At 38.6% G+C, this 23754-nt stretch overlaps 1 protein-coding gene and 1 long non-coding RNA gene across 6 annotated transcripts in view; one reads left to right on the forward strand and one right to left on the reverse strand.

Annotated features, from left to right (window-relative positions):
- Positions 1–17154, forward strand: part of LOC113668741 (uncharacterized) — a 31754-nt gene extending 14600 nt beyond the window's left edge. For 2 of the 5 annotated variants that reach the window (XM_089205388.1, XM_089205386.1), the window contains 24 exons: positions 2692–2786; positions 2883–2976; positions 3856–4002; positions 4910–5058; positions 5793–5942; positions 6735–6818; positions 7423–7540; positions 7683–7774; positions 8192–8290; positions 8422–8509; positions 8738–8784; positions 9165–9561; positions 10231–10547; positions 10757–11047; positions 11372–11629; positions 12032–12334; positions 12537–12911; positions 13142–13225; positions 13567–13782; positions 14071–14160; positions 14618–14892; positions 15054–15219; positions 15611–15721; positions 15968–17154. In XM_089205388.1, coding sequence (XP_089061514.1) covers positions 2692–2786; positions 2883–2976; positions 3856–4002; positions 4910–5058; positions 5793–5942; positions 6735–6818; positions 7423–7540; positions 7683–7774; positions 8192–8290; positions 8422–8509; positions 8738–8784; positions 9165–9561; positions 10231–10547; positions 10757–11047; positions 11372–11629; positions 12032–12334; positions 12537–12911; positions 13142–13225; positions 13567–13782; positions 14071–14160; positions 14618–14892; positions 15054–15219; positions 15611–15712 — 4037 coding nt within the window. In that variant the 3' untranslated portion in view covers positions 15713–15721; positions 15968–17154. Of the gene's footprint in view, positions 1–1255; positions 1638–2404; positions 2787–2882; positions 2977–3855; positions 4003–4909; positions 5059–5792; positions 5943–6734; positions 6819–7422; positions 7541–7682; positions 7775–8191; positions 8291–8421; positions 8510–8737; positions 8785–9164; positions 9562–10230; positions 10548–10756; positions 11048–11371; positions 11630–12031; positions 12335–12536; positions 12912–13141; positions 13226–13566; positions 13783–14070; positions 14161–14617; positions 14893–15053; positions 15220–15610; positions 15722–15967 lie in introns of those variants that run through there. The other 3 variants (XM_089205389.1, XM_089205387.1, XM_027184689.2) reach the window with 3 other exon arrangements.
- Positions 17155–18344: 1190 nt separating this feature from the next.
- LOC113668742 (uncharacterized) lies at positions 18345–19685 on the reverse strand. The gene is made up of 2 exons (XR_003446031.2): positions 19494–19685; positions 18345–18526 (listed from the first exon to the last, which is right to left on the reverse strand). It is a non-coding gene; the product is annotated as an uncharacterized LOC113668742 (long non-coding RNA).
- Between the last annotated feature and the right edge of the window lie 4069 nt (positions 19686–23754).

The raw sequence follows: 23754 nt of genomic DNA on the forward strand, positions 1-23754 counted from the left end.
TATTTAAGGAGAATCAAGAAAGATGTTTATCAGAGAAAAAGCATGCACATGCAACGCTCACCCAAATTGAAGACGCCACGAAACAAATGAAAGAAAGAGTGTCTGTTCTTTAGGGCGTTGCCATTCCTTTGTCTTCACCCGATCTTCCGTGCAGGCATCTGTTTCCATCATGCAGTTTAACTTTTTGTTTCTTAGCGCAAGAAAGTGCATCGTACTGATGGAGCTTCACGAGTGGGTTAAACATTTTCCAAGCAGAACCTTGTTAGCAGGATTTCATCAGTTGTTATACCCGACAAACAATAATGATTAATGATCTGTTGCCATCTTGTTGCGTGGTGTCAATTTACAGTTACGCGTCAGGTCTGGATCTTGATATGTGTTTATCTTTCTGAGCGTCACGGACTCGAACGCAACTCAGTTTATTTTACTCTTGCAGCCTGAATCAATAACTTGGATTAAGTTTTGAAACTTTAATATTGTTTCTTGTGTGTGATAAATGTCCACTTGCTACTTTGCCTTCTCGGTTAACAAGGGACACCGCAATCCCATTATCTTATCTCTGAATCGCAAATTCTACGAATGCTTCAGGAACGGGACCCACTTATCACAGAGCACCGCCTTTATGCTGGACCTCAAATTGGCCATTTATGTGACAATCAAAACATAGATATGCTACCTTTCCATCACCTTTGTCTTAATCAGGAAACACGCCAGTCAGTGGCTGATTAGCGCAGATAGTTTCTGTCTGTTTAGCAGCACGCTACGATCCATATCGAGTTTCTTCTGCATGCGATTGGATAAGTGGAGCGATGGTTTAGACGATTTATCTCTCAGGTTCAATCGGTTTAATCACATCTTAAAATGCTATTTTGGATTGTTTCTAATGATGAGGTGAAAAATCCCTTAAACGGCCTCTTGAATTTCTCAGAGAGATACTTCATACGAAAAAAAAAAAAGCTCGGTTGAGTTTGGAATGATTTCCAAACGTGTAGAGGTTGTTATTAAAATGTGTACCAAACTGAAACCTCTGTGACGATACCCATGTAACAATGAATGGAGCTTTCGCTTTACCCCTTTTTTTCTCTCTTTCAAATGGACTTATTTACCCATAGTTACCAGATTATTTAGCTGTTATTTTTTCAAAATAAACAGCTCCTCCTCTCCTGTACCATTTGTTTGTTTTGAAGATTTTTTGACCCCTTTGTCAATTTACAGAATGGTTAGTTTATTCAACTTGGAGGAATGTCAAGATGTTGAAAACATTTCTTTCTTCGTCTTTCCTGTAGCTATGATCGTTAAGATAAATGTATTTCTGGAACTTTTAAGTCATTGTTCGTTAAGCCTTCTCATTGGAGGTTGCGAAGACCTAATCATGAAAAAAAGTTGACCAAATTGCTCAGTAGAAAGAATGCGTTGCAATGTATGCGGAGTAAGTTTGAAGGATGCGGATTTCCGCGTGCGGAACCGTTTGACGCATTTAAAAACGGTGGGTTAACCCTACCGGTGCTAACGACCTCCTCACTTGAAAAGTGTTCAGAGTGTGAAACGGCAACAACCTTGCTAAGCAGCTAAATCTCACAAAATGTTTCTCGCGAAGATTTCTCTTATTTTATATGTTCTTGCAGCAGTTAAAGTTGGTAAGTGTTGTAGAATGGGCAAGCGATGGCCTGTAGTAAAAAAGGTGACCCATTGCGTGCCGCCTGAACACAAAGGGTAATTAATCATTTCTAGACAATTTTAGAGACACACGGGAAGGAATTGGTTTTTGTAGTGCCTGTAGAGTTCTTCAACTAGGTGTTAAACAAGATTCAATGTAACGGCGCACTATTTGTAATCTGTTGGGCTGTATTCTAGAAGACAGGGTACTTGTCTTACAGTTGTTGACTATGTTAAGCTTATTATTGCTCTCTTTTCAGGGTGGCTCGTTAATTGGGCAAGGTCCAACTTTTATTCGGCTTGAAACTTTCACTTGAGGTTCATTGAATTGAACAGTTAAAAATGATTTGATTTTTCGTATTTTCAATGTTGCAAAGTCACCATATTTCTACTCCTACAAATCTTTACTAAGGGAGGATAACATTCCATTGATGTGACTCACAAGTCAAACTTCTCTTGTGAAGAATTTCCTCACGTGTCAGTTTTTAGGGATGGCTCCATGTAATCCTCAATAGTTATTTCTTATTTCACCATCAAATAATAATATAAAGTGTACTACAAAGTCACTTGGGGTCCCCACAAGAAAGACCTTCAAATTTCGCTTAGCAAGTGTTCAAACTGAAAAAGATTTTTGGATGACAACAAATAGGAAATACCTCAGGAAATCAAACCTTAAACATTGCTTGTCCATCCTATAATTAACCATTTTGTTTTTGTTGGTGGAAAGCATTACCCCATCGATAAAGCTTACCGGTCTGAACTGGAGTCTTCTAGAAATAGTATTATCTTTAAGTTACTTTGAAACGTGATAGTGTAAACACGTCAGCTCGAGGCCTTCCTACCTTTCGCACCCCACAGTATTCATTTCTGTCTCTTTACAAGTCATGAACGCGCCGACTTTTGCAGCCATTGCTCTTTGTCTGCTTCTAAATCCAGTTTCTAAAGCTTCACTTTTACCATTTCTGAAACGCGGTCTCGAAGAACTTAACCATTTTCTGAACATTCCTCATTCCTTCGTCTCCGTTTTGTTCCCAGAACCTGTCGAAGCCAAGAACATAACTATCAAGTTGGGCTTTATCGGCGCTTTAGACAACTCTCTTGGAGCCACGGCATCTCTGGGAGAAGAACTGGTTAGTAATTTGCTATTACCTATTACTTGAGGATTATTAGTGACCCAGCAGTTTGCTGCGTTCCTGAAACTCACCCTAATTGCTTTGTACTTTCAGAGCTCAGCGTTCAAGGTAGCAATCGAAGTCATAAATGAAGAGGCTGTCAAGCCGAAAGTTGGCAGTCAAATAAGACTTTCGATGGATTTTAAAAGTAAGAATTCACTTTATACTGTTTGTGGTAAATTGGCTTAAAACACCTACTTATACTCTTGAACACGCTTGAGAGGGAATTAAACTTTAGAACAAAGCAATCCCATCACGATCCTTTCCGTTTGTGTTTGTGCGCCAAGAATTGGCGATCTTTCTCGCATTTTTTTGAGTGAGGGTTATCCTTTTTCCTAATTAAAACCATGACATTTCTTTCGTTACAAGGCCGAGAGGTCTCCATCAATTGGTTTCACTCATCTTTTCTCTATTGGGAATGGTTTAGGGTATAATGTTATGTGTGTGAGGTAACGTTTCTCCTTAGAAAATTTTTGAAGAGTGAGGTTCATTTTGAGGAAAAGGAAGAAGTTAAATGTGGCATACTCAGAGCAGGGAAATTATGCTTGAAATTATCTGGGGAATAATTAGATTAATCAACCCAATTATTAATCGAGTTATAGTAGAGCGTTCAAGCACTAAACATTAGAAGATAAACGTATTTATTGAGTTATTCCCATGATGGGTTAAGTGGCTGCCTTCTTTTATAACTGTTCTTCTCTGATCTAGTCTCGTTCTAGACATCCTGAAACAGATTTCATTAAGAGTAGAAAGTTAAAGTTGAGTTTCTTAATAATCGTTCTAGTACGTATTGTAAGCATCATTGCATTCTCAAATTTTCTGCCTACTGTTCCCAACATGTAGCCAAGTATGGGCAAGAAAGCAACCTGGAATGTTGCGTGTTGTTACAATGAAATTCGCATTTTTATCTAGAGATAAAGAGGGACCATCTCTTTTCAAAAAATTTTAGCTTAATAACGTGTAGTAGCGCTATATTAAGAGGTCTTTTTCGCACTTCTCTAAATGTTTACAATGTTTCTCCTTATAGCCATGATCAAAGATGGCGGCACCAATCCATCAAAAACCTGTAAAATCGCCGCACAGGAGCTAGCGGCCGATCCAGAAATTGTTGGAGTTGTTGGAGCAATGCGTTCCTCTTGTTCCCAAGCATCTCATCAATATTTCAGAGACAAAGGTGAGCGGAAAAATTCGTAGATATTCAGTTCGTTTTGATATCAGGACACATCTTGTAACCGTGTGTGTCAATATTAATTACGAGTATTGGTTCTTTCCTTGATTAGTCTTCGCTATTCGCAAACTTTTGTTTAAGAAAAGGCGTAGAAGTAAACTGTTTGGCACCGAATTGTACTTCTGATTTTGGAAATATAATTATTGTGCTGGTATCTGAGAGAGAAAAATCACATGGTATGCGTATGATTCACGCAGCTAAATAGGATGTAACCATTTGCAACACTTTATTACAGTTGAAATATTCATTTTATCGCACTTACACATTGGAAGACAGTTGTGCCAATTTAAACCATCGTATAAATGTTTCGCTGTATCACTGCAACAACTTAAAAGAAAAACTTTATCAGCTTATAACAGATGCAGTTTTACCAAGAGACCATAAATAGTTAAAGCTTTTTTTCGAAGTCGATTTGGTTACGGAAAACCTTTCCTGATCTGGAGCTCTCCGGACCCCTAATCAGTTTCTTTGCCCTTAATAAAAGTTGTAGTTTAACTGACGCAGACATAAGAAGGAGCGTAGCGAGATGACAGAGCAGAAAGGCACAACATTAAAGTGTTAAAGACTGGCCCCTTTTGCTTCACGTAACGATAGTGCATGACAGCAGAAAGTGTCAGTGACACAACCTGATGTCGACTTTTACAAGGCGATGAAATCGTGAAACATCAGACATGTCTTTGCTAGCGTTAACACGTATGATTGTGACCTAAGAAAGTGGCAGCGAACGTGAAGACAAAGTGAATACGCCCCGACAATTGTGTTAACGTTTATTTGATAAAAAATGATTTATAGCTTGCTACGATGGGGGTGAACTGTCTTACATTAACAGTGTTTTTTTATGGCTCTCTTTTAGCGCCGTTTATGACTCAGATATCTTATGCGTCAACGGCAGCAGAGTTGTCCAATAAGAAGAAATATCCTCGATTCTTCAGAACGTGCGCCAGTGACGTTGCCCAGGCAGAAGCTTTGGTTGGGTTGGTGACTCTTTTTAACTGGAGACGAGTAAGTATCAACTTGGCGTCTGCTTTAGAGCACCTTTTCTACGTGCTTGCAGGCTCGGTTCAAACAAAAAATATTTCATGAGTAAATGGAGATGCGTTGTAATAAGTACATGTAAATTTCGTTTTCTTAAGTTTAGCATGTTTGAATACGTGGGGTACAACTCAGCCGTGGAATTAGTCTTAGTAATGGCTTTGCTTAAAACCCGAAGTGAGTTGCTCCCTGCATGTTTAGGTAGTTGTTTGATTCATAAGTGGTCATCTCCTCTACTTGGTTCTGCCTAACTCTTTGTTTAAAGAAGTATTTTTCCTTTAACTAAGCTTTACCTTAACTCAATTGGAATTTTTTGTTTTTGAGGCGAATACAATGGTGATATAATTTGATTTAAGAACTATTCCGTCAAACAATCAGAAAAGTTTTAAAGAATTGAGTTAAGAAATTCTTGGGTAACGATAAGTGTATTCTTGCCAGAACCTGGTACGCGAAGAGGGTCAGTGCTACATCTACATAAAACGCGTGGATGAATGAGTTAAAATGTTGCTAACATTGTATTTGTAAGATAAATGATACATCATTTTTTGTTTGTTTGTTTCATATATTAGACACGAGTTTCGCCCCACAACCCTCTAAATCTTCTGCATTACCAACAAAAAATTCCTTGGGTTGAGGCTGCTTGTTGTCCAAAATTGCAAACATTCCCTCATTTCCTCAATAGTTCCTTTTGTCTTACCACGCAGGTCAGTACCATTGCTACCTCTGACGGGTATGGTAAAAACCTGGCTGATGCTTTTGAAACAGCTGCGCGATTGCAAGGAATTAGAATCCATGCATCTGCCCGATTACCAGCCATGGCAACCTCAGGAGATATAGACAGCAAGGTTCAAATGGTGAGGGACTTTCTTTTATTTTGATCAAAATGGTTTGTTGACATTAGCATTTGAAGGGTGGAGTTTAAAAGCTTACACCGAAATGGCATTTAAAGCATGTGTGTCAAAGTTTTGATGGAAACCTTTTTAGCGAAGTCAATGTGGTTTGTGCAGCTTGTCATTTCAAAACTGTTTTGTTTTGTCAAGTAATCGATGTTTACTTAAGAGTCGGATGGTTACACAACACGTCTTGTTACCACCCTGAAATGGTGTTAATGGCTTTGAAATTGCATCATCGTTGTTTATAAACGAGTTTTAACTTGACCAAAGCTAAAATTAGTCACAATGGGAAACACAGACTGTCTTTATCGGGACAGATTGGTGCCAAATGAATTGCTTTCTCTTTGAAGGTAAACTGTTATCTTTTGTTCTCTCGGGATTTTTTCTCAACGGATTGTTTCTGTTGTGTAAATCCACTTTAAAATAATCTAAGGTGTGAAAATACCTTAAAACGCTTGATTATTGATATGCTTATTATTGGACCCCCACTCTCTCCACCCTGACAAATTATCACCTAACGAAATTGGTCATGTATTATAAGACCCTCCCTCTTGACGCTGGATTTTCGCTGAGAGTCGTTGAATGTCAACCGGGATTATACTTTGCATCCTGATTATCGGGATTAGCATGAGATCATCGCAAAATCGCGTAGGAAATGGCACATCTGTTTATTTCGTAATTAAAGCTCTTTACTTCTTCTCTCAAGCTGTCGTTACTTTGATCTCAAGTGTTTTTTATGTTTTAATCTCGTAGCTAAAAGATGCTCAAACGAGAGTTAACCTCGTGTTTGCCTTACCAGAAGAAGCCCGCGCCATATTTAAAGCTGCAAAAGCAAAGGTGACTTAGAGTGACGACTTACAGTCGTTGTAGTGACGTTTGTTTCGGTTGTTTTGTAACTGTCGTTAGATTTAAGATTTCTAACATTCGCTGGACGTTTGCTTCTTCGATTCGTAATATTAACCGTATTGTCTTAACCTTTTAACACCAAAGAGTGATTAACATCCAATTTCTCCTTGCAGAATCACAGATAAATCAACTATTAAGGGATATGATAGCCTACAAAAGATTTTACATGTAACCATTTGACCCTTAAGAGTGACTAGCATCTAATTTCTCCTTTCAATATCAACCTGAATCACAAATAAGGGTTAGGAGAATAAAGGAAGTGATCACTAACTAAAGACTCTCAATTTTGAAACTAATTCTCTTTGCACATTAGGAAATGTAAAGAGAAAAGTATGGAGAACATGCATGTTAATGTTTGGGTGTAAAGGGTTAAACGTTAAATTCTTCTTGTCAGTACTTTAGGAATATTTATAGAGAACAGTGTGGAGAATATCCATATCAATTTTTAGAGTTTGGTCACCAATTGGGCTTTGTGGCTAAGATTATTTTATCATGTTTTTAATTTTTTTTCTTGCGTATACTTCCTTCCTTGCAGGGTATGACTGGGGAGGGGTGGGTGTGGATAGGAAGTGATGGTGTCCTGGCCACTCCACCGACCAATCAGAGCACAGCTACACAAGCAATGCAAGGAACTGTGGGAACTATGCCCAAAGGTACGTGATCAAAATTCAAGCTGCAGGTCGAGTACATCGAAAAGCAAAAAGCCTATTTTGATCGACTGAGAGAGGTGTTATCCTTCCTTGAGGTTAATTTGCCTTCACCGCGTTCAATTTTTATTTCACTCTCTTTTTATAGGAGGGATAGGAAAATGGATTCTCAGAATGCTGTTCAGGTGGATGAAACACAAAGACAACAGGAAACAGTATCCAGGAATTATTTATGACAATGTACGTCTGAATACGGGCAGTATATTTTTAATGCTGAGAAATTTCGTGCCGGGTTGTTCTTACTCTACTCTACAACGGTTTTCAGTTGAGCGTCGAAAATAATAACGTGGGATTGTTTGAGGTTCGCTCTACTGTGCGTTTTGTTTGGTTCAGGAAACTCTCACTTAATCGATCGCAACCGGGTTCATTTTTTTGGTCGGGAAATTTGCTTGTATTTAGTTTGAATTTTTGATGACTCTTTGCAGTACTTAACTCTGTACTGCTTGGCCTTTTGATTTTGTTACCTTTCGTTTAAAGGCAATCGCGTAAAGCGAGGTCTATCAATTGATGCATCTCTCTCTGCGTGTAATGTATTAATTAGGGGTTTGACCGTTGTAAACTCCAGTCATAATAGCTTTTTTTCTTTGCACCTTTTAGATGCCTTGGACGTCGGTGTATGTCCCACAAGTGTTTGATGCTGTTTATGCTTATTACTTGGCTTTTGACAGATTAGCAAGACAAGGCAAAATATCTTCGGTAAATACAGTGTTATTTCATCGGTTAATACAGTGTTATTCTCGGGGTAATATCGGAAGTAATGCATTGCGCTCAATCTAAATGGAGTGTATTAATTTTTTTTTTCCTCCCCGCTTATTCGTTTTTCGCAGAGCGACTCTACGTCAACGTTAAGAAAGGTGGTCTTTGATGAGTTGAAGAAATTCAACAATAAAAACACAGGATTTGTCGGTGCTCAAGGTACGACAGAGATTCATAAGGATGGAACATTAAACCAATATCATGTTGTTTAAGTTTTATAATTTCGTACAGCGTTCAGATTTTGAAAACGGAGTAGTAGTTCAGAATACATCAATTTAACGATCTCGATAGCGATTGTCTTATCACGACCGGTGAGAGTCTTCCAGTCGTATATGATAGGTACTGAAGGTAAGAGGGAAAACTGATCAGCTTTCTTTTCTTCCTAAGGTCCCACTTACTTCGAGTCTCCAGGATATGACGTTGGAAATCTTCAGGTTAGAATCACTCGAGTCTGTCTTTTTTTCTCATTCCATATTTTATTGTTTTTTGTCGATGAATGTTTTGGATCCTGCTCCCAACCCTCGCTTGTACTCTATCACAGATACTTGATCACTAAGCAGTAGGAAATCAAATCACCAACAGAAGCCCCTTGAATATTTTAGACACCTAACCTAAGGTTATGATACCACCGCAGCTGTATTTCTAGAAATACAGCTGCGTAGACCACTCTCACTCATATATAACTTGTCTGGTTCTCCTTGATTTGTAATGAATCTTCATTGATAAACAAATTTCAATTCTCGGGAACAAAATATGAGCGACTGCTATTAGCTAGTGATAAACGGCAATAACCACTTTGTTCCGCCTCATTCAGGGAAAGCTTTGGAAGAAGGTGGGAAAATGGAACAAAACCATCGGAGTCGAAAGAATGGATGTCATCATTTGGCCAGGCAATACCAAAATTCCACCAACTGACAAAGGATTACCCGGTAAGACGACGTTTAGAATCGGTTTCATCGCCCCGATTCACCCAGACTTGGCAGGACTGTCCGAACTCGGTAAAGAGTTTGAATCGGCTTTTCGCGTTGCTGTGGAGATGATGAACAAGGACCCAACGTTGGCAGTGGATTTCGATATCAAAATTCAAGATGGCGGTGTGGATGCTAATTCCTCGTGCAGAGCGGCGGCTGATCAACTTGCTAAAGACGGCGTCGTTGCTGTTATTGGTGCTTATCGTTCTTCATGCTCTCAAGCCGCTGCTACTGTTTTAGGTGAGTTCCACAACAGTCCATTGATTTCGCAGTATACTTGGTACATTATCTTTATTTAGTAAAAAGTACACATCACAGATGAGGGGTGTAACTGCTACAAGACAGGCAATCACGAAGAAAGGAATCTGTCCATGGCATTTTCCAGCCAGCACTGAATTTATATCTAGCCTTTTCTGCTGACGGTTACTCAGTGGTCGCGAGTATACCGCCTCCACCCCTCTCTACTTGCAGAAATGTATGATAATAGAACCACTCTATTAAGACTCCTCTTTTCAGGGTATACCTGCATATAAGGGACAACAATTTTGCTAACGACCGAAGCAAATGCCCCTCTAATCTTTATATGCGGTGCTTTCATTTATGGACTTGTCTATTCAACCTGTGGGTGTCTAATGAATGGTTATTCCTCTGTAACATTGTGTGGTACTGTCTTAACCCTTTAACCCTAAGAGTGACTGGCATCTACTTTCTCCTTACCATATTTCCCCTGAATCAAACATCAAGGCCAGGAGAATAGAGGAAATGATCACCAACGAAAGAATCTCTTGATTGTTAGTCAAATTCTCCTTGTCAGCGCCTTAGGAAATGTCTAGAGAACGGTATGGAGAATATGAATACTGATGTTATGGTGTAAAGGGTTAATTTTCCTACTCCTATTTCCATTCTCAGGAACTTCAACCAACAGAATACCTCAGATCTCCTATGGCTCCACTTCGTCCGTCTTCTCAGACAAGACCAGTTACAAGTATTTCTTTAGGACTTGCCCATCTGATGTGCATCAAGCTGCCGTTCTCTCAGCTTTATTCCGAAAGTACATGTTCCCGGAGGTCGGCACTGTAGCTACAAACGATATTTACGGAAAAGATCTTGCGGACATGTTTGAAAAAGAAGTCACAGGCATGGCTGATGTGCCGGTCAGTGTGGTCAGCAGTCAACGGTTCGATGTAAATGCACGAGCAGCCACCGTCCGACCAAAAATACAAAAGGTAATTGAGCCTTTCGATTCGGCCTGAAATTTGGGGTGCAGACAATTATAATCGCCATACGACTGTGAGATTAGTTTCCTCGATTTGACCCGGCTGAAATTTCATTAAGAAAGTAAACACATTCAAAAAGTTCAATTTCATAGTTCAGCTATTTGTCCTTCTTGCCATACCATGAATTATATCTTACCAGTTTGTCTTCCGTTTTCTAGCTGAAATCGTCTGGTTCAAAAGTCCACCTCATCAGCATGGTTCGTCAGGATGCTGAGACGGTCTTCCAACAGATCAAAGAGCTAGGCATGACGGGTAAAGGCTGGGTGTGGATTGGAACCGACGGTGCAACCTCTTCCACTTTCAACCAACAGAAAGACTTGGAACGGGCTATGGAAGGTATGATAGGAACACAGCCGAAGAATGGAGAGGGAAGTATTTATTTGAAGTTTCTGGCAGCTTGGCTCAAGAAAGACTCCACAACGTATCCTGGAATTGTACACAGTAAGCCGGTGAGTGTAAGTGGTACAGATATAAATGTATAATTCGTCTCGCTTAGTTGGTATCCTTTGCATTAAAATCACATTGATATTGGGGTCTCATCACTCAAACTTCGTTGAAACCATCACAAGAATAGTGAATTTTACTTCAAGTAAAAACAGATAAACAGGAAAATTTCTCGGGGAAAAGAGGCGTTTAATTTATACATGCATCCTTGATAATATCCTCTACAACCACACCTTTGTTTTAGGAAAATTGTAAAGGTTGATGTGATTTGTTTTTTTTTTTAAACTGGTATCAGTTTTGCTTACGCTATTGCATCTCTGTTCATCCAGACTCCCATGTCAGCGGCATTTACTGCGCAGCTGTTTGATGCAGTACATGGTGTGGCTCTGGCTCTGTCAGACCTTGTCAATAAGAAAGTCATTAGCAGAACATCAGACGTGCAGACTGTGAGAGACGAACTGTATCAGAAGTTAAGAACATTTGATGACTTCAGTTCAGGATATCCGAGCGCGACTGGTACCAACAATGTGATATACTTCGATCAGAATCAAGATCCCCCTCCTCTGTACGATGTTGTTAATCTTGTGGTAAGTACTTAATGTTGTTTTAAGGGAGTTTTGAATGAAATCTTCAAATGATAGGTTCCCATTGATGGTAGACATCAATATGTAAGCATGAGCAGATGGAGAGAAGCATAGATGAGATTGGAGAGGTTTAACACGAGGTATTTCAACGAGAAACTTCAAAAAAACTGAAATCGTGAAGGTTAAAGGACACTTAAAACTTCGTAAGGAGAAACTTATACCACATATCAGACAAATGATGGAACAAACTTTCCATAGAAATCCAACGTGATGAAAATTTGTCAATGACAAAACGGCCATTTGAATAACGTGGAGGGAAAAAAAATCTGCACACGAAATAAACAATACGATGTCTTAAGAACTTGAATCTAATTGTTAAAAGCGAGAATATTCTTGATCCTTCAGGGTAACAATTGGATTACGGTCGGTCAGTACGACTCCAAAACAAAGAAAATCGGTTTGAGAAGAGATATAGTGTTTCCTGGTGGCGTGACTAGGATTCCTGGCAAAGATCGACCAACTTACAAGATCGCCGCTTTCTTTCCAACTCATGAAGATCTTGGGCCGTTAAGGGACTTGGGGCTAGAGTGGCAGGCAGCCTTCAGGATCGCTGTGGAGCTCGTAAATACGGGCCCTTTCAAGGTGGCCTTTAGCTATGTTCTTGTTGATGGAGGAGAAAATGCGGAAACTTGCCGACGTGCAGCACAGGTAGGATAATAACTTAAACTCAAGTCGTCAAGGTTTTCGCCGTTAGGTTGTCGGCTTTAATTGCTTATTTGTTATGTGAATTAGTTCGGAATGGTTTTTATAAAGATATCACCCTACAGCTGATGAGATGATTTATTGTCATCTCTAACTTGCTGGTTAATGTATTGGTTATGTGAGTCGACCACTATGTCTTTTCTTTCAGAATCTTCCGGACGACGCGGATCTTATCATCGGAGAAGCCAGGTCGGCCTGTTCCATCGCAATTGCTGAAGCCACGAAACAAAAGAATATTCCTCAAATGTCGTACGCTTCCACGTCTGCGCTACTATCAGACAAGAAGAATTATCCACACCTCTTTCGCACATGCGCTTCTGATGTGTTCCAAGGGAAAGCTCTGGCTAAGCTGGTTGAAAGATACAAGTGGACGCAATTGTCCACCGTAACGACACTCGATCTGTACAGTGAAGAGCTAGCTCGTAAGTTTGCCGTAGAAGTGCGGAAGAAAGGAGTCGACATTGTCACTGAGCAACGGTTTGAAGCGCAAACAAAATTGAGTATCAAGGAATATCTTAAAGAGGTGAGACACTTAGCACCAGTGTATGTATAATTACTACAGGCAGCCACTGAAAGCTTATTGCACATTGCTTTTTAGCACTGAGTTTCGTTCTCCTTCTCCCCATACCCCCTCGACCTTCGTTTTTCGGCTTTCCTTGGTACTCCCTTCAGAGGGGTAACGAAATCGTGTTCAAAATTTCCTTATCTCATTTCCAACGAAACGAAATTTATAACAAATGTCTCTTTGAACAGATAAAGAAAGCTGGGACAGCAGTAAACTTGGTTAGTGCCACGACTGATGACGCAGAAAAAGTTTTTCAAGAAGCGATAGAACAGGTAACAAATTGATTTGTCATTGTTAACTACCCAACATATTGGGGGTTCAGTAGATTTATTACTCAGATACTATCGTTTTACACGGAGGAGAATATTCCTGTTTAAAAGAACCTCTTCCTCCCTTCCTGGCTTGAAGAGGCCATTTTCGATATAATAACATTAATACTTGGCTCCGTGGCTTGGGGAAATGAAACGTAAGAAATCACATTGACAATGAGGGATGAATAATTAATTTATTTTGTTTTATTCCCCCTAGCCTTGGAGCCGTGTTAGAATTTCACATGGCTTATTGTGTTTGTCTTCCGTTGTCATATTGTTTCTTTTTTTTTTCTCGCTAACAGAGTATGACCGGTAAAGGGTGGACGTGGATTGGAACTGACGGTGCTACCACATCACCATTCGTGGAGTCTCCCAACTTACAACTAGCCATGCAGGGTATGGTAGGCACCAGGCCTAAACACGGTGAAGGAGCACTATACCAAAAATTGCTAAAGACCTGGAAAGAAAAAGACGCATCCATGTACCCTGGTCCTATCCATTCTCCTAGAGTGCTACAGGTTCGTTTGTATTTTCGTTATCTTATCCGCACTTCTCCCATCTTTCCCAACGACTTCCTTTTCGATGTAAGTGTTTTTTTTTTAAGTCAATAGATTTAACCGGAATAAATCGCTGAAACTGTTTTCTGTATGCTCTTGAAATCCAATCGTATTTTAACCCAAGTTTACAGAGTTTTCACTAGAATTAGAGAGAGATCGGCGTCTTAATTATATTATTCAAATGTTAACTCTTGGTAATATTCTTTGTTTTATTATCCAAGTGTTAACTCCTGATCATTCATTCCACAGGCTTCAGCTTATGTTGCTCAGGTCTATGATTCTGTTCTTGCTTATGCGCATGCTTTAACAAGACTTCATGAAGCGGGAACCATAAATAAGGTAAGTTTGTTTATTAAAACTAAATCCATTTACGAACTAAAGGTCTAAAAATTACGTTTACAATTTTTGAGCTAAAGGACCCCAATCTAAGATGCTGTTCTTGAGGCGAATCAGGAACTTGAAATCAATCAAAATGGCAAACCAAACTGCAGTCCTACAGCTTTTTATCTCTTGTATTCGATCGACTCGGCAAATTTATTCGTGTACTCTTGGCTCTGGGTTTTGTTTAAGTCGATGAGGTAAAAAGCGGAAATTATTTGATAAACTTTAAACAACGAACCTTTGAATATTTTACCATGAAATATTGAAAGTGCTAGAGTGCTTGAGTGCTAAACTCTGAGTGTAATGACCAGCATGAGAACGTTTGCATGCTTTACGTGCCTACCTCTACCTTATTTCTCCCCTCCCCTCCCCCCCCCTTTGAATGTTATTCATCCAAACGCTCTCCGCCTCGCAGTACTCCTCCCGTGCGGACGTGCAAAAGGAGATAATGACAGAATTACGCAAAATGAAAGACGCAAGTACAGGATTTGACAGCTCAACCGGAAGAAAACAGTTCTTCGATTCCAATCAAGATGCGCCGGCAATTTATGATGTTGTGAACCTAAATGGAGATTCATGGGTGAAAGTTGGTTCTTACGACCCCTCCCCGGATCATGGACTCAGTATAAGGAAAAAAATTGTGTGGCCAGGAGGGAGCCTAAATACCCCGAGTGATCACCACTCACCAAGGTATTAATTCGAGTTACCATAGTTTTTTTTTTCTTTTTTTCGCCTTTCTTTCTTTCACTCGCCAGTTACTTGAACACTATATGTTTGCAAGACCTAAAACTATTTTTGGCTTGATCCGAAGTGTAATGTTGCTTATTTGGTTCTATTTTTACCCTTCACAGTGTAAGGGAATCTGCTGTAACCGAACCGCCTAAAGCAACAGGTGTCAGTGATGGTGGTATCATAGCTCTTGGCGTTGTATTCGGCACTTTTGCCGTCGCCATGGGAACTTTTATAGCTTACTTGATATACAGAGAGAAAAAGGGAAAACCCTCCTTTGGACCTCAGGTAAGAATATTCACATTTTCCTTGTTTCAACTTTGTTTTAATTTGTCTTTCAATAAAGACTTCGATCTATGTGGTCCACAGCCTCCTCCCTCTTAAAACTCTCAGTGAATGTACCTATGGCAATTACTCTTTTCCTCTTTTGTATGTGAGGATTTTCATTAAGAATACGGTAGTACTCAAAACAATATATACTTTACGATAATGAGTTCCTTATTCTCAAAACAAATTGCTTATCAAATGTGAGATCGGAATAGTTATGCTGTTCAGTTTTTTTGACGGCCTCTTTAAATTAATTGACGCGTGGTGTTTGTTACTATTTTTCTTCGTTGCTCTCTCTGGCTTTTCTTCTACGTCTTTGTTGCTTATCGCGTGTGTTTAACATTGTTTTTAGGTCTTCAGACAAACTTATCATTCACCGGTAAGCGAGATAGCCTCTGTTATGGATAATGGAAACATACAAGTTATACGAGCAGTCAAAGAGCCTATAACATAAAGCTTACAGGTAAGATGAACGAAAGAATTTTTTTTTTATGTTAATCTTCCGTTTTTGGACCTATCTTCGTTTCCTTTCACGTGGTTTTAAGAAATGAAGCTTCGTGGTTTTTTTCGCTCCTTCCTTGTTCAAGAGGTTTTTCCTTCTTGACGTGTCAGCCAAATTCAGTTGTATTGAAAATAGTTGGGGATAATTTAGTTTGCATACGATTTGTAGTGCTATTTGTTGTGTCTAACATTCATTGTTATATTTTAGATTTCCTCAGAGCCTTAGTGACAAGAGACGATGACGGATCAAATCTGAACAAGTTTCTTGGAAAAGTAGAATATTTATTGAAACTTTGTTTCACAAATGCCGTGACTTGCTTTGGTCCAGCGGAATACGTTCAAATTCAGACGGCATATTGCACAAAAGGATGACAGAATTGTTGTATAGGAAATTTTTAAGTTTTAAATATGACATTGTTGCTTGTAAATATTTATAGGTTGAAACGTAGTTGTTCTTTGTATTCAACATGTTTCTTAATTGCTCTACATCACGACAAAGTGAGTCCCAGGACTCGCTAGCCAGGGATCGTATCATAATGTCTCATTTTCGCTTAGTTTCTCTTTAGAAAACAGCAGTAAAGAGTAAAGTGGTCCCACATGACTCTAAATAAGCTAGGTGACAATGCAACTGCTACACTCGAACTCAAGAGAAGACACATCGGTGCTAATTTTTTTCAGAAATGTCATGCAAAAAAATATATAAAATCTGATTGGCTATGACACACAGAGCAGCTAACCAATGAGGTTAGAGGAAATCAGTTCAAAGCGAAGGAAAGGCTGCATAGGAAGAATTTAGACCTCCAAACCTAAAGATCTTTTTTGGTTTCAGCTTTGAATTGACTGCGTTAAAAACATCACGTTGGGAAGGTTGTCCCTTTTTTTGTGGCATTCATCAAATGACCATTTTACTGATGGCTTAAACATATTGACATTGGTTATCATTATCTTATGCGTGCGTTGAGTTAATCATACAAAGCCTTTGAGATTTTCACGTCGTGTAGTTTTAAGGTCGCTTTTCCGTACGGTTTAGCTAATTGCTTCTATGAAGCAGAAATCTGGTCTCAATAAATATGTGCGATAATGTTTGTTCGACTATCGTTGTTCATTTTCATTCGTTTGTCCGAAAGTGATGATTAATAATGCTTCTACTTTGTTCCCACGGGCTTAGATAGATTATTTGTTCTCGCTTGAAGCTAAGTATATTCTGCTTTACCAGATCTCGCTTCTTGGTTTACGTGACGCATTTGTGTGCTGGTCACATAAGATGTCACGCGGCGAAGCGGGTTGAACGGAATATACGATAACATCATAGTAGATACAATCTGTGTTTAGTTCAGTTGAAAATTATTTTCGGTACATGTAGCATATCACAGTAATAAAACGATGATAAATGTAGAGTCCGTTTTCCATATAAATCCTTTAAACCCTAAGAGTGACCAGCATCTAGTTTCTCTCAACAATATCACCCCAGAATCAAACATTAGGGCCATGAGAATGAAGGAAATAATTACTAACAGTAGCAGCTTTTGATCAGTAAACAAAATCTCCTTGTCAGCGCCTTAAGAAATGTATAAAGAGTAGTATGGAGAATATGCATACTGATGTGTAAAGGGTTAACAGCCCACTGGAAACGACTAAGGATGAATCAGTTCTCGCACGGAATTTCCTTCGCGTGTTAACCTTCAATTCCCAGATGCGATTAACTTGTAACTTCTCCCTATAATATCCATACATTATCTAGCTAATATGTAGTGAGGATATTCAACCTTATCAGGTAGAGGTTGGTGGTCCTGATCTAACACCAAATTCTTGTGAGTTATTTACTAAGAAATGTGTAGCAGCTAGAGGGGAGAATTTATAATCAGATCCTGGGAGTTAAAGGGTTAAAGGCATTTGTAATGATGCGTTTAGAAAAGGAATAAAGAATGGGCTTCTTTTTGCGTTGAAAGCTATGTGCAGCGGTCGTCTACCTGAGGAAAGTTCAGTTAGACGACCTTAAGAAAGGTAAGGAAGTTGTTGTCAACAAAAACTTAGTACTTATTTGCCGACCACATTCCCCAAGGCAATCCATGGGCATTTTGATCGTCGTCCGTGTCCGGGGGTTGGGGAAGTTGAACCTTGTCTGGCTGGGGTGAAATTTGAACCAGAAGTGTCAAGTCTTTCCAGTGTAAGGTAAATATTTCACTATCGCGAGTGAATGGCTCGAGGAAAGGGTTCTCAAGGTTTAGGGTTTAAAGCTTAGTCAATGTGTATAAAGTCTCGGCTGCTGATTTTGCCTTACAAGAAAATTGGGTAGGGCATTTGAACGCAATTTTTGTCCTAGGGGAGGGAATTTGAAGATACCAATCTTCAAAAGTTCAAATACCCAGCGGGTTACCCGGAGGGTTTGTTGAAGCGTGGAATTAATCGATGCATTGCCAGCGCCTACATTCCAGTATTATTATCCAACACAGAAAGGTTAAATTTGGGTGCCGAGAACTATCTGATAGGCCTTAGTTTAACATGCTTAGTTAATCATTATTTTGTCAAGAGGTCACTTTGAAAACACAGATTTGTTTTTTTGAATAGCAAACGTGACATCTGAATAAAGATTACTTATTTCACTCTTTATTAATTAGTGATTTTACAAGAGCAACAAGAGGCAATAGTAAGCTTCAGTTCAGTCCTGATCTCCTCCACCTCTTCATTCATTGATGTCCTCCAATACAAATTCCCTCTTGCAGTGTTCTCTAGCAGCTTTACACAAGGCTCTCCCGGCCAGTTGGTGCTATCATAAGACAAATCACTGGTGAGTGAATGCTAAGGGTATGGATGGGACGAAGAGAGCAGGAGGTGTCTAAGGGTGTATGTGGCATACCCTTTAACCAAAAAAGCTACGATATATCACAATACCACAACCTAGTTCGCCCTTCTCTCTCCTCTTCTTGTACGACCCCACCTACTTTAAACTAAAGTTAACTCTCCGAAGGGACGAAGAGCATTTAATGAAAATAATTTTTTGGACAGAATGGCGCAAAAATCATCTTTTCAGTTGTGAAGCTTACACATTCTCACGTTACCCACGTGTCGTTACTCGCGATATATAATCCTGTGCGAGAGTGAAACTTTAGTTGCTCGGTCTATTTTCGAACATCGGATCTACTAGGTAGATTGAAAAAATTAGCCTGTCCACTACCAAGATCTCAAAGCTATTTCATGTAGCTATTAGCGCACATTTCCTTGCTGGTTAGTTCAAAGAATTTGCTGTTTTATTTTGACAAAAACCTCCATTTGAATGACTTTTTAACTCTCGTTACCAGGGTGCTCAGCATGCGATTAAATTTTGAATAGGAGAATATTAACACCAATGACTCTAGGGAGTCACTATAGTTATATGGAAAATGAAAAGTGTTGTTCATCACAAAACGTTATATTGAGCATTACTTTTAAAAAAACACAACAACACCCGATTAAATTTTGAATAGGAGAATATTAACACCAATAACTCTAGGGAGTCACTATAGTTATATGGAAAATGAAAAGTGTTGTTCATCACAAAACGTTATATTGAGCATTACTTTTAAAAAAACACAACAACACGCGATTAAATTTTGAATAGGAGAATATTAACACAGATAACTCTAGGGAGTCACTATAGTAAGAAGGCAGATGAAAAGTGTTGTTCATCACAAAACGTTATATTGAGCATTGCTTAAAAAAACACAGCAACAAAAACAACAGTTGAGAGAACTTACAGACTTCGCTAAGTCGCGCTTTCCTGAATAAGGAAGATTTCCCCCTCCACCAGCGGTAAAGGCTTCATTCTCCGCTACGAAAGTTGCAAGGAGGACGAGTGTAAAAGCCAGCAGAAATTTAGCGTTCATGTTGGAATAATTTTGCGACAGTTTGTTCCTCTCGTATCGCTGAGTTTTAAAGGAGAGATGCCAACTTCTAAAGCGACCGCATTTTATTCCCCCTTAGAAATGTCAACACAAACACTTCAGCAGTAATTTTCTTGACCGAACCGGAATTGAAATAAAATGAAGCTCTAATTAAAAATCTATAATTGTTTTGGCTGTTTGAGCATAAACACTTTTACGTAATCGACGCCGACGATTCCGGCCTTTTAAAGATATGAAATCAAAAAATGATTAAGGATGTTTTCCGCCTTTTACTGATATTCAATATATTTTTTAAACATGATTTTATTACTAAGAAGTCATTCCTTTGCTTATCGTGTTGCACAAAGTCGATGCAGTCATAGATATAACAGAAGATTTCGAGACTGAGGATGGATTTAATTACTTCTCTTAGAAAATTGTTTCACCCATTATTTCCGTGGAGTAAGACGAGCCATTCTAAATTCCGTTTACATATAGTTGTATGTTGTCACTGTCGGTAAACATTCTACGGATTATTGAGTAATACCATATCTTCTCTAGAAAACGAAAATCGTGTTTCGAAACAAATTCACTCATCCACCACAGAATTTCTTTATTTCTCTTTGACCAATTTGGAAAAAAAATTGTTTCCTGTTTTTAAATGCAATGATCTGTACACGAACGCTGTTTGAGTAAATGTGGCCACCTGGAATATATTTTATGTACTTGGGTTTATTAATGTACCCGCTCAAATCAACTGCCACCTTTTTGCAACTATCGTCACTCTTGATATTGACGTGAGGGGAAAAACTCTCTGGGGTCAAAGAGTGAGAAGGAATCATCCAGATAAATACAAAGTTTTCTTTAATTTTGTGACGTTAAAAGAGGTTTGCCGTCTACATCTTATTTCCTCATTTTTCATAAAATTATACAATATATATGCCCTGCTTTCCTCACGTTTTTACGCGTGAAATCAAACCGATTTTATATTTTAACTATCCTAGATTAACGTCGCTGTCTTTCCTCAAGTAGCGAACTATTGCATTATTACTTTGGTAGCTTTCCTATCCTTTGTAAAAAAAACGAAGGAAATAATAAAATGGTGGCAGAAGTGACAAAAAAAGGAGGCGAATGTATTCAAACTTAATTTCTATTTTGACAGGAACTCAAGAATGGTGCGAGCATTTTTAAACTTTCTGTAAAAATCAAACTTCCTATTCAATTCGCGTCATTCGAACGGAAATTACAAAATTGAATGATTATTTTTCTAAACTGAATACGAATATTGTGCATTTAAATAAAAATAAATAAGAACCATCACCATTTGGAGAAAGCTAAATTAAAGTTGTCAAGTTTTAACGGTTGGTGGTCGAACAATAACAAATAATCTAAAGAGAGGTCTTCAATTATTATTTGTTTTTAAACAGGGGAAGTTAATAATAATGACTTTCAATTTTTCCTGAACAAAGTTAAAAGCTTATTAAGTTATGAGTACACTTTTCTTCATGAAATTGTATGTTTTGAAATAGATCTCTATTAATTTTTGCTTCTAATTAAATGAGTAAACCTTTGATCTGATGCTGACTATAGAACTGATTTTCCACGAGAGTTAGTTTAACTTCACTGAACAACCTTCTTTTGAATTTTGAAGAAGCCTACGGTTTAGGAATTTGAATACACTCGACGGCAAAAATCTTGACACCTGAAAAGCATGACCCACGAACGATGACGCCGCACGACTCAAAAGGAATTGTTCTTATAGTTCCATGGTCAGAGATTTCTTTTCTGATTATTCCCGGGAAATCTTTTTTTTAAGAAAATCTTTTTTCTTTCAGGAAAGCATGAATAGCTTCCATCGTTCACCGCGTGCAACTAATGTCTGTTATCATGAACATGTATAGCAAAAAAACCGCTTTTTAGACGTGAACGTTTTTGCTACTGAGTGTGCAAACGGTTAATCGTGTCTATAGTCTTCTTTAGTCGTGCAAAAGCACCGAGTAAGTGCAAGCGAAGCACATCAATTTTATCAATTCCTCACTTAAGCGCGTTCCACCTGAAAAAGAAATAAAGTGAAGAAAACGGAGTTGCAATAATTGTAATGCAATGATCGCTGTACCTAACTCATTTTGTTTTGCTGACGTCTTTTGTATGTTCCTAATGTGGCATGCAGTTGTGGAGAGGTTTGACAGTAATATCTAAGTATATTCCTAGTAGTTTAGTTATCACAGACCCCAAGAGAATATCAATATTTTCTTACAGTCCCTGAAAGCTGTTTCCGTCTGAGCACAACCCCTAAGTGGGGGAGAAAACGCTGTAAATCATGTAGACGCGTACTTCACAGGTTTTGACAAATGCACAAGAGAATAAAAAACGTGAGATATGTGCGTGAGCACCATTAGTATTCATTGCTGTGTAAGCATAATCTGGTATGTATTTTCTGTTCGAATGACAAAGGCTGATGCACTATGATAGTAAAAGAGATTATAACGTAACCTTGTTAATTAAAACGCCTGAAAAGCATATTTTATACAAGTTTCTTAATTCGTCGGATAAAAAAAACCCTGGTTTACAAAGGTAAAGCGTGAAGACAAAAGTATGCTTTAAAATCTGAGAGAAGAGTTGACATCCTCTTGTTTAAATTGTATTGCCTGCTATAAAATTATGTCAAGCATCAAGGCAAGAATCGACTGGGATGTTACAATTCTACATAAGACGTGAAGATGAATGAATAAGAGAGATGGACCTGGACACGCTCTCTGGACGCGTTCCGATCCTGACTTAAAATAAATTGAAAAGAACGTGAACAAAAAATGGAAAAATAATTTGCATGAAATAGGATAAACAAAAGGGTAGTAGAGGAAGCAAACTTTTAAAACTTAAAGAGCTATTAGTAATAGACATGACAGGTAATGGGCTCTTGGTACGATTACAAGAAAATCAGTATAGTCACAAGTTCACTCAGAAGTCGTAGAAACGAACTTCAGGCTGCGGACAGAACGTGATTTTCTTTTACAATACGAAGCTAGATAATGCAAATACGTCATTTACAATATTTATGCTTTGCCTTTTTTTAAAATTGTTAGAAACGTGTGTGTCAAAGCTAGGTTTCGTTTTTTATGGTCTCAATAAACTGCACTGCATTGTAACTTTACAAAACTTCTCCTCTAAAATCCCTCTTCAAAATTTTCTTTTTCAACTGATCGGTCTCAGAATTTGACTGAATGTACACTGGCTGAATAGTGTCACAGTCAACACCCCTCTTTCCTAATTCAAGTCATTTGTTCTCATCTCACGCTTACTCGAACCTTTCCTTCAAAGTCCAAGTTATGTGTGGATCGCATGCACAATCGTTTCTCTACAGACGAGGATCTCGTCATCTCCGACGAGGCATCGGGAAAAAAGACGGAATTTTACCCTTTTAGAATTATTTAGGAGGCGGATTCCCTTCTCCTGGGATTCCTTGACTAAACTTTTAGAAATAATTGTATGAACGTTTGTCTCTCGACTTGGTTACTTCCCGTGTGGATTGCCACTTTACAACTGCAATGCCAGTCTAAGCTTCTTTAGGCGATGAGGTAGACAAAGTATGAGTCATTTGATTCCGTGGTAGTGTTAGCATATATGAGGTGGCGCCTGTAAGTGACTTTATCAAAGGTCATTAAGCCCGATGGTAGGACGTCTGTTATCCTTTGCAATGCCCGAATCAAATAAATAATTGAATCTAATATTCCAGCCTGGTCTTCTGCCACTACTTGAGTTTGCTCACCTACATTTTGTAAAACATTTTTTCAGCTTTTTGAGGAACAGACTCCGAAAACTGCGAAAAAAAAATTGTGGCCATGATTGAGTTGAACTGATAAACATAGGATTGCATAAAACGATGGATTTTTTCTTGGGTTTGGAATAGTCAGCTAAATGGCGATAGCACTAATTCATGGATTGGACTAATATTTTGGTTGCTAGAGATATCCTACAACGGCGTGCCTCATCCTTTTTGTGATTGGTGCATTTTGATAATGTGGATTTACGAACCTTTAAAATTAATTTAAACTACGTTGTACTTGAGAAAAGATAAACAATGCAGCGGCAAACACCCTAATAATCGTCTTTTGTTAACATTTGAACAGTAACAAGA

The sequence above is a fragment of the Pocillopora damicornis genome, chromosome 4, assembly GCF_964200805.1.
Source record: "Pocillopora damicornis chromosome 4, jaPocDami1.2, whole genome shotgun sequence".
Lineage (NCBI taxonomy): Eukaryota > Metazoa > Cnidaria > Anthozoa > Scleractinia > Pocilloporidae > Pocillopora > Pocillopora damicornis.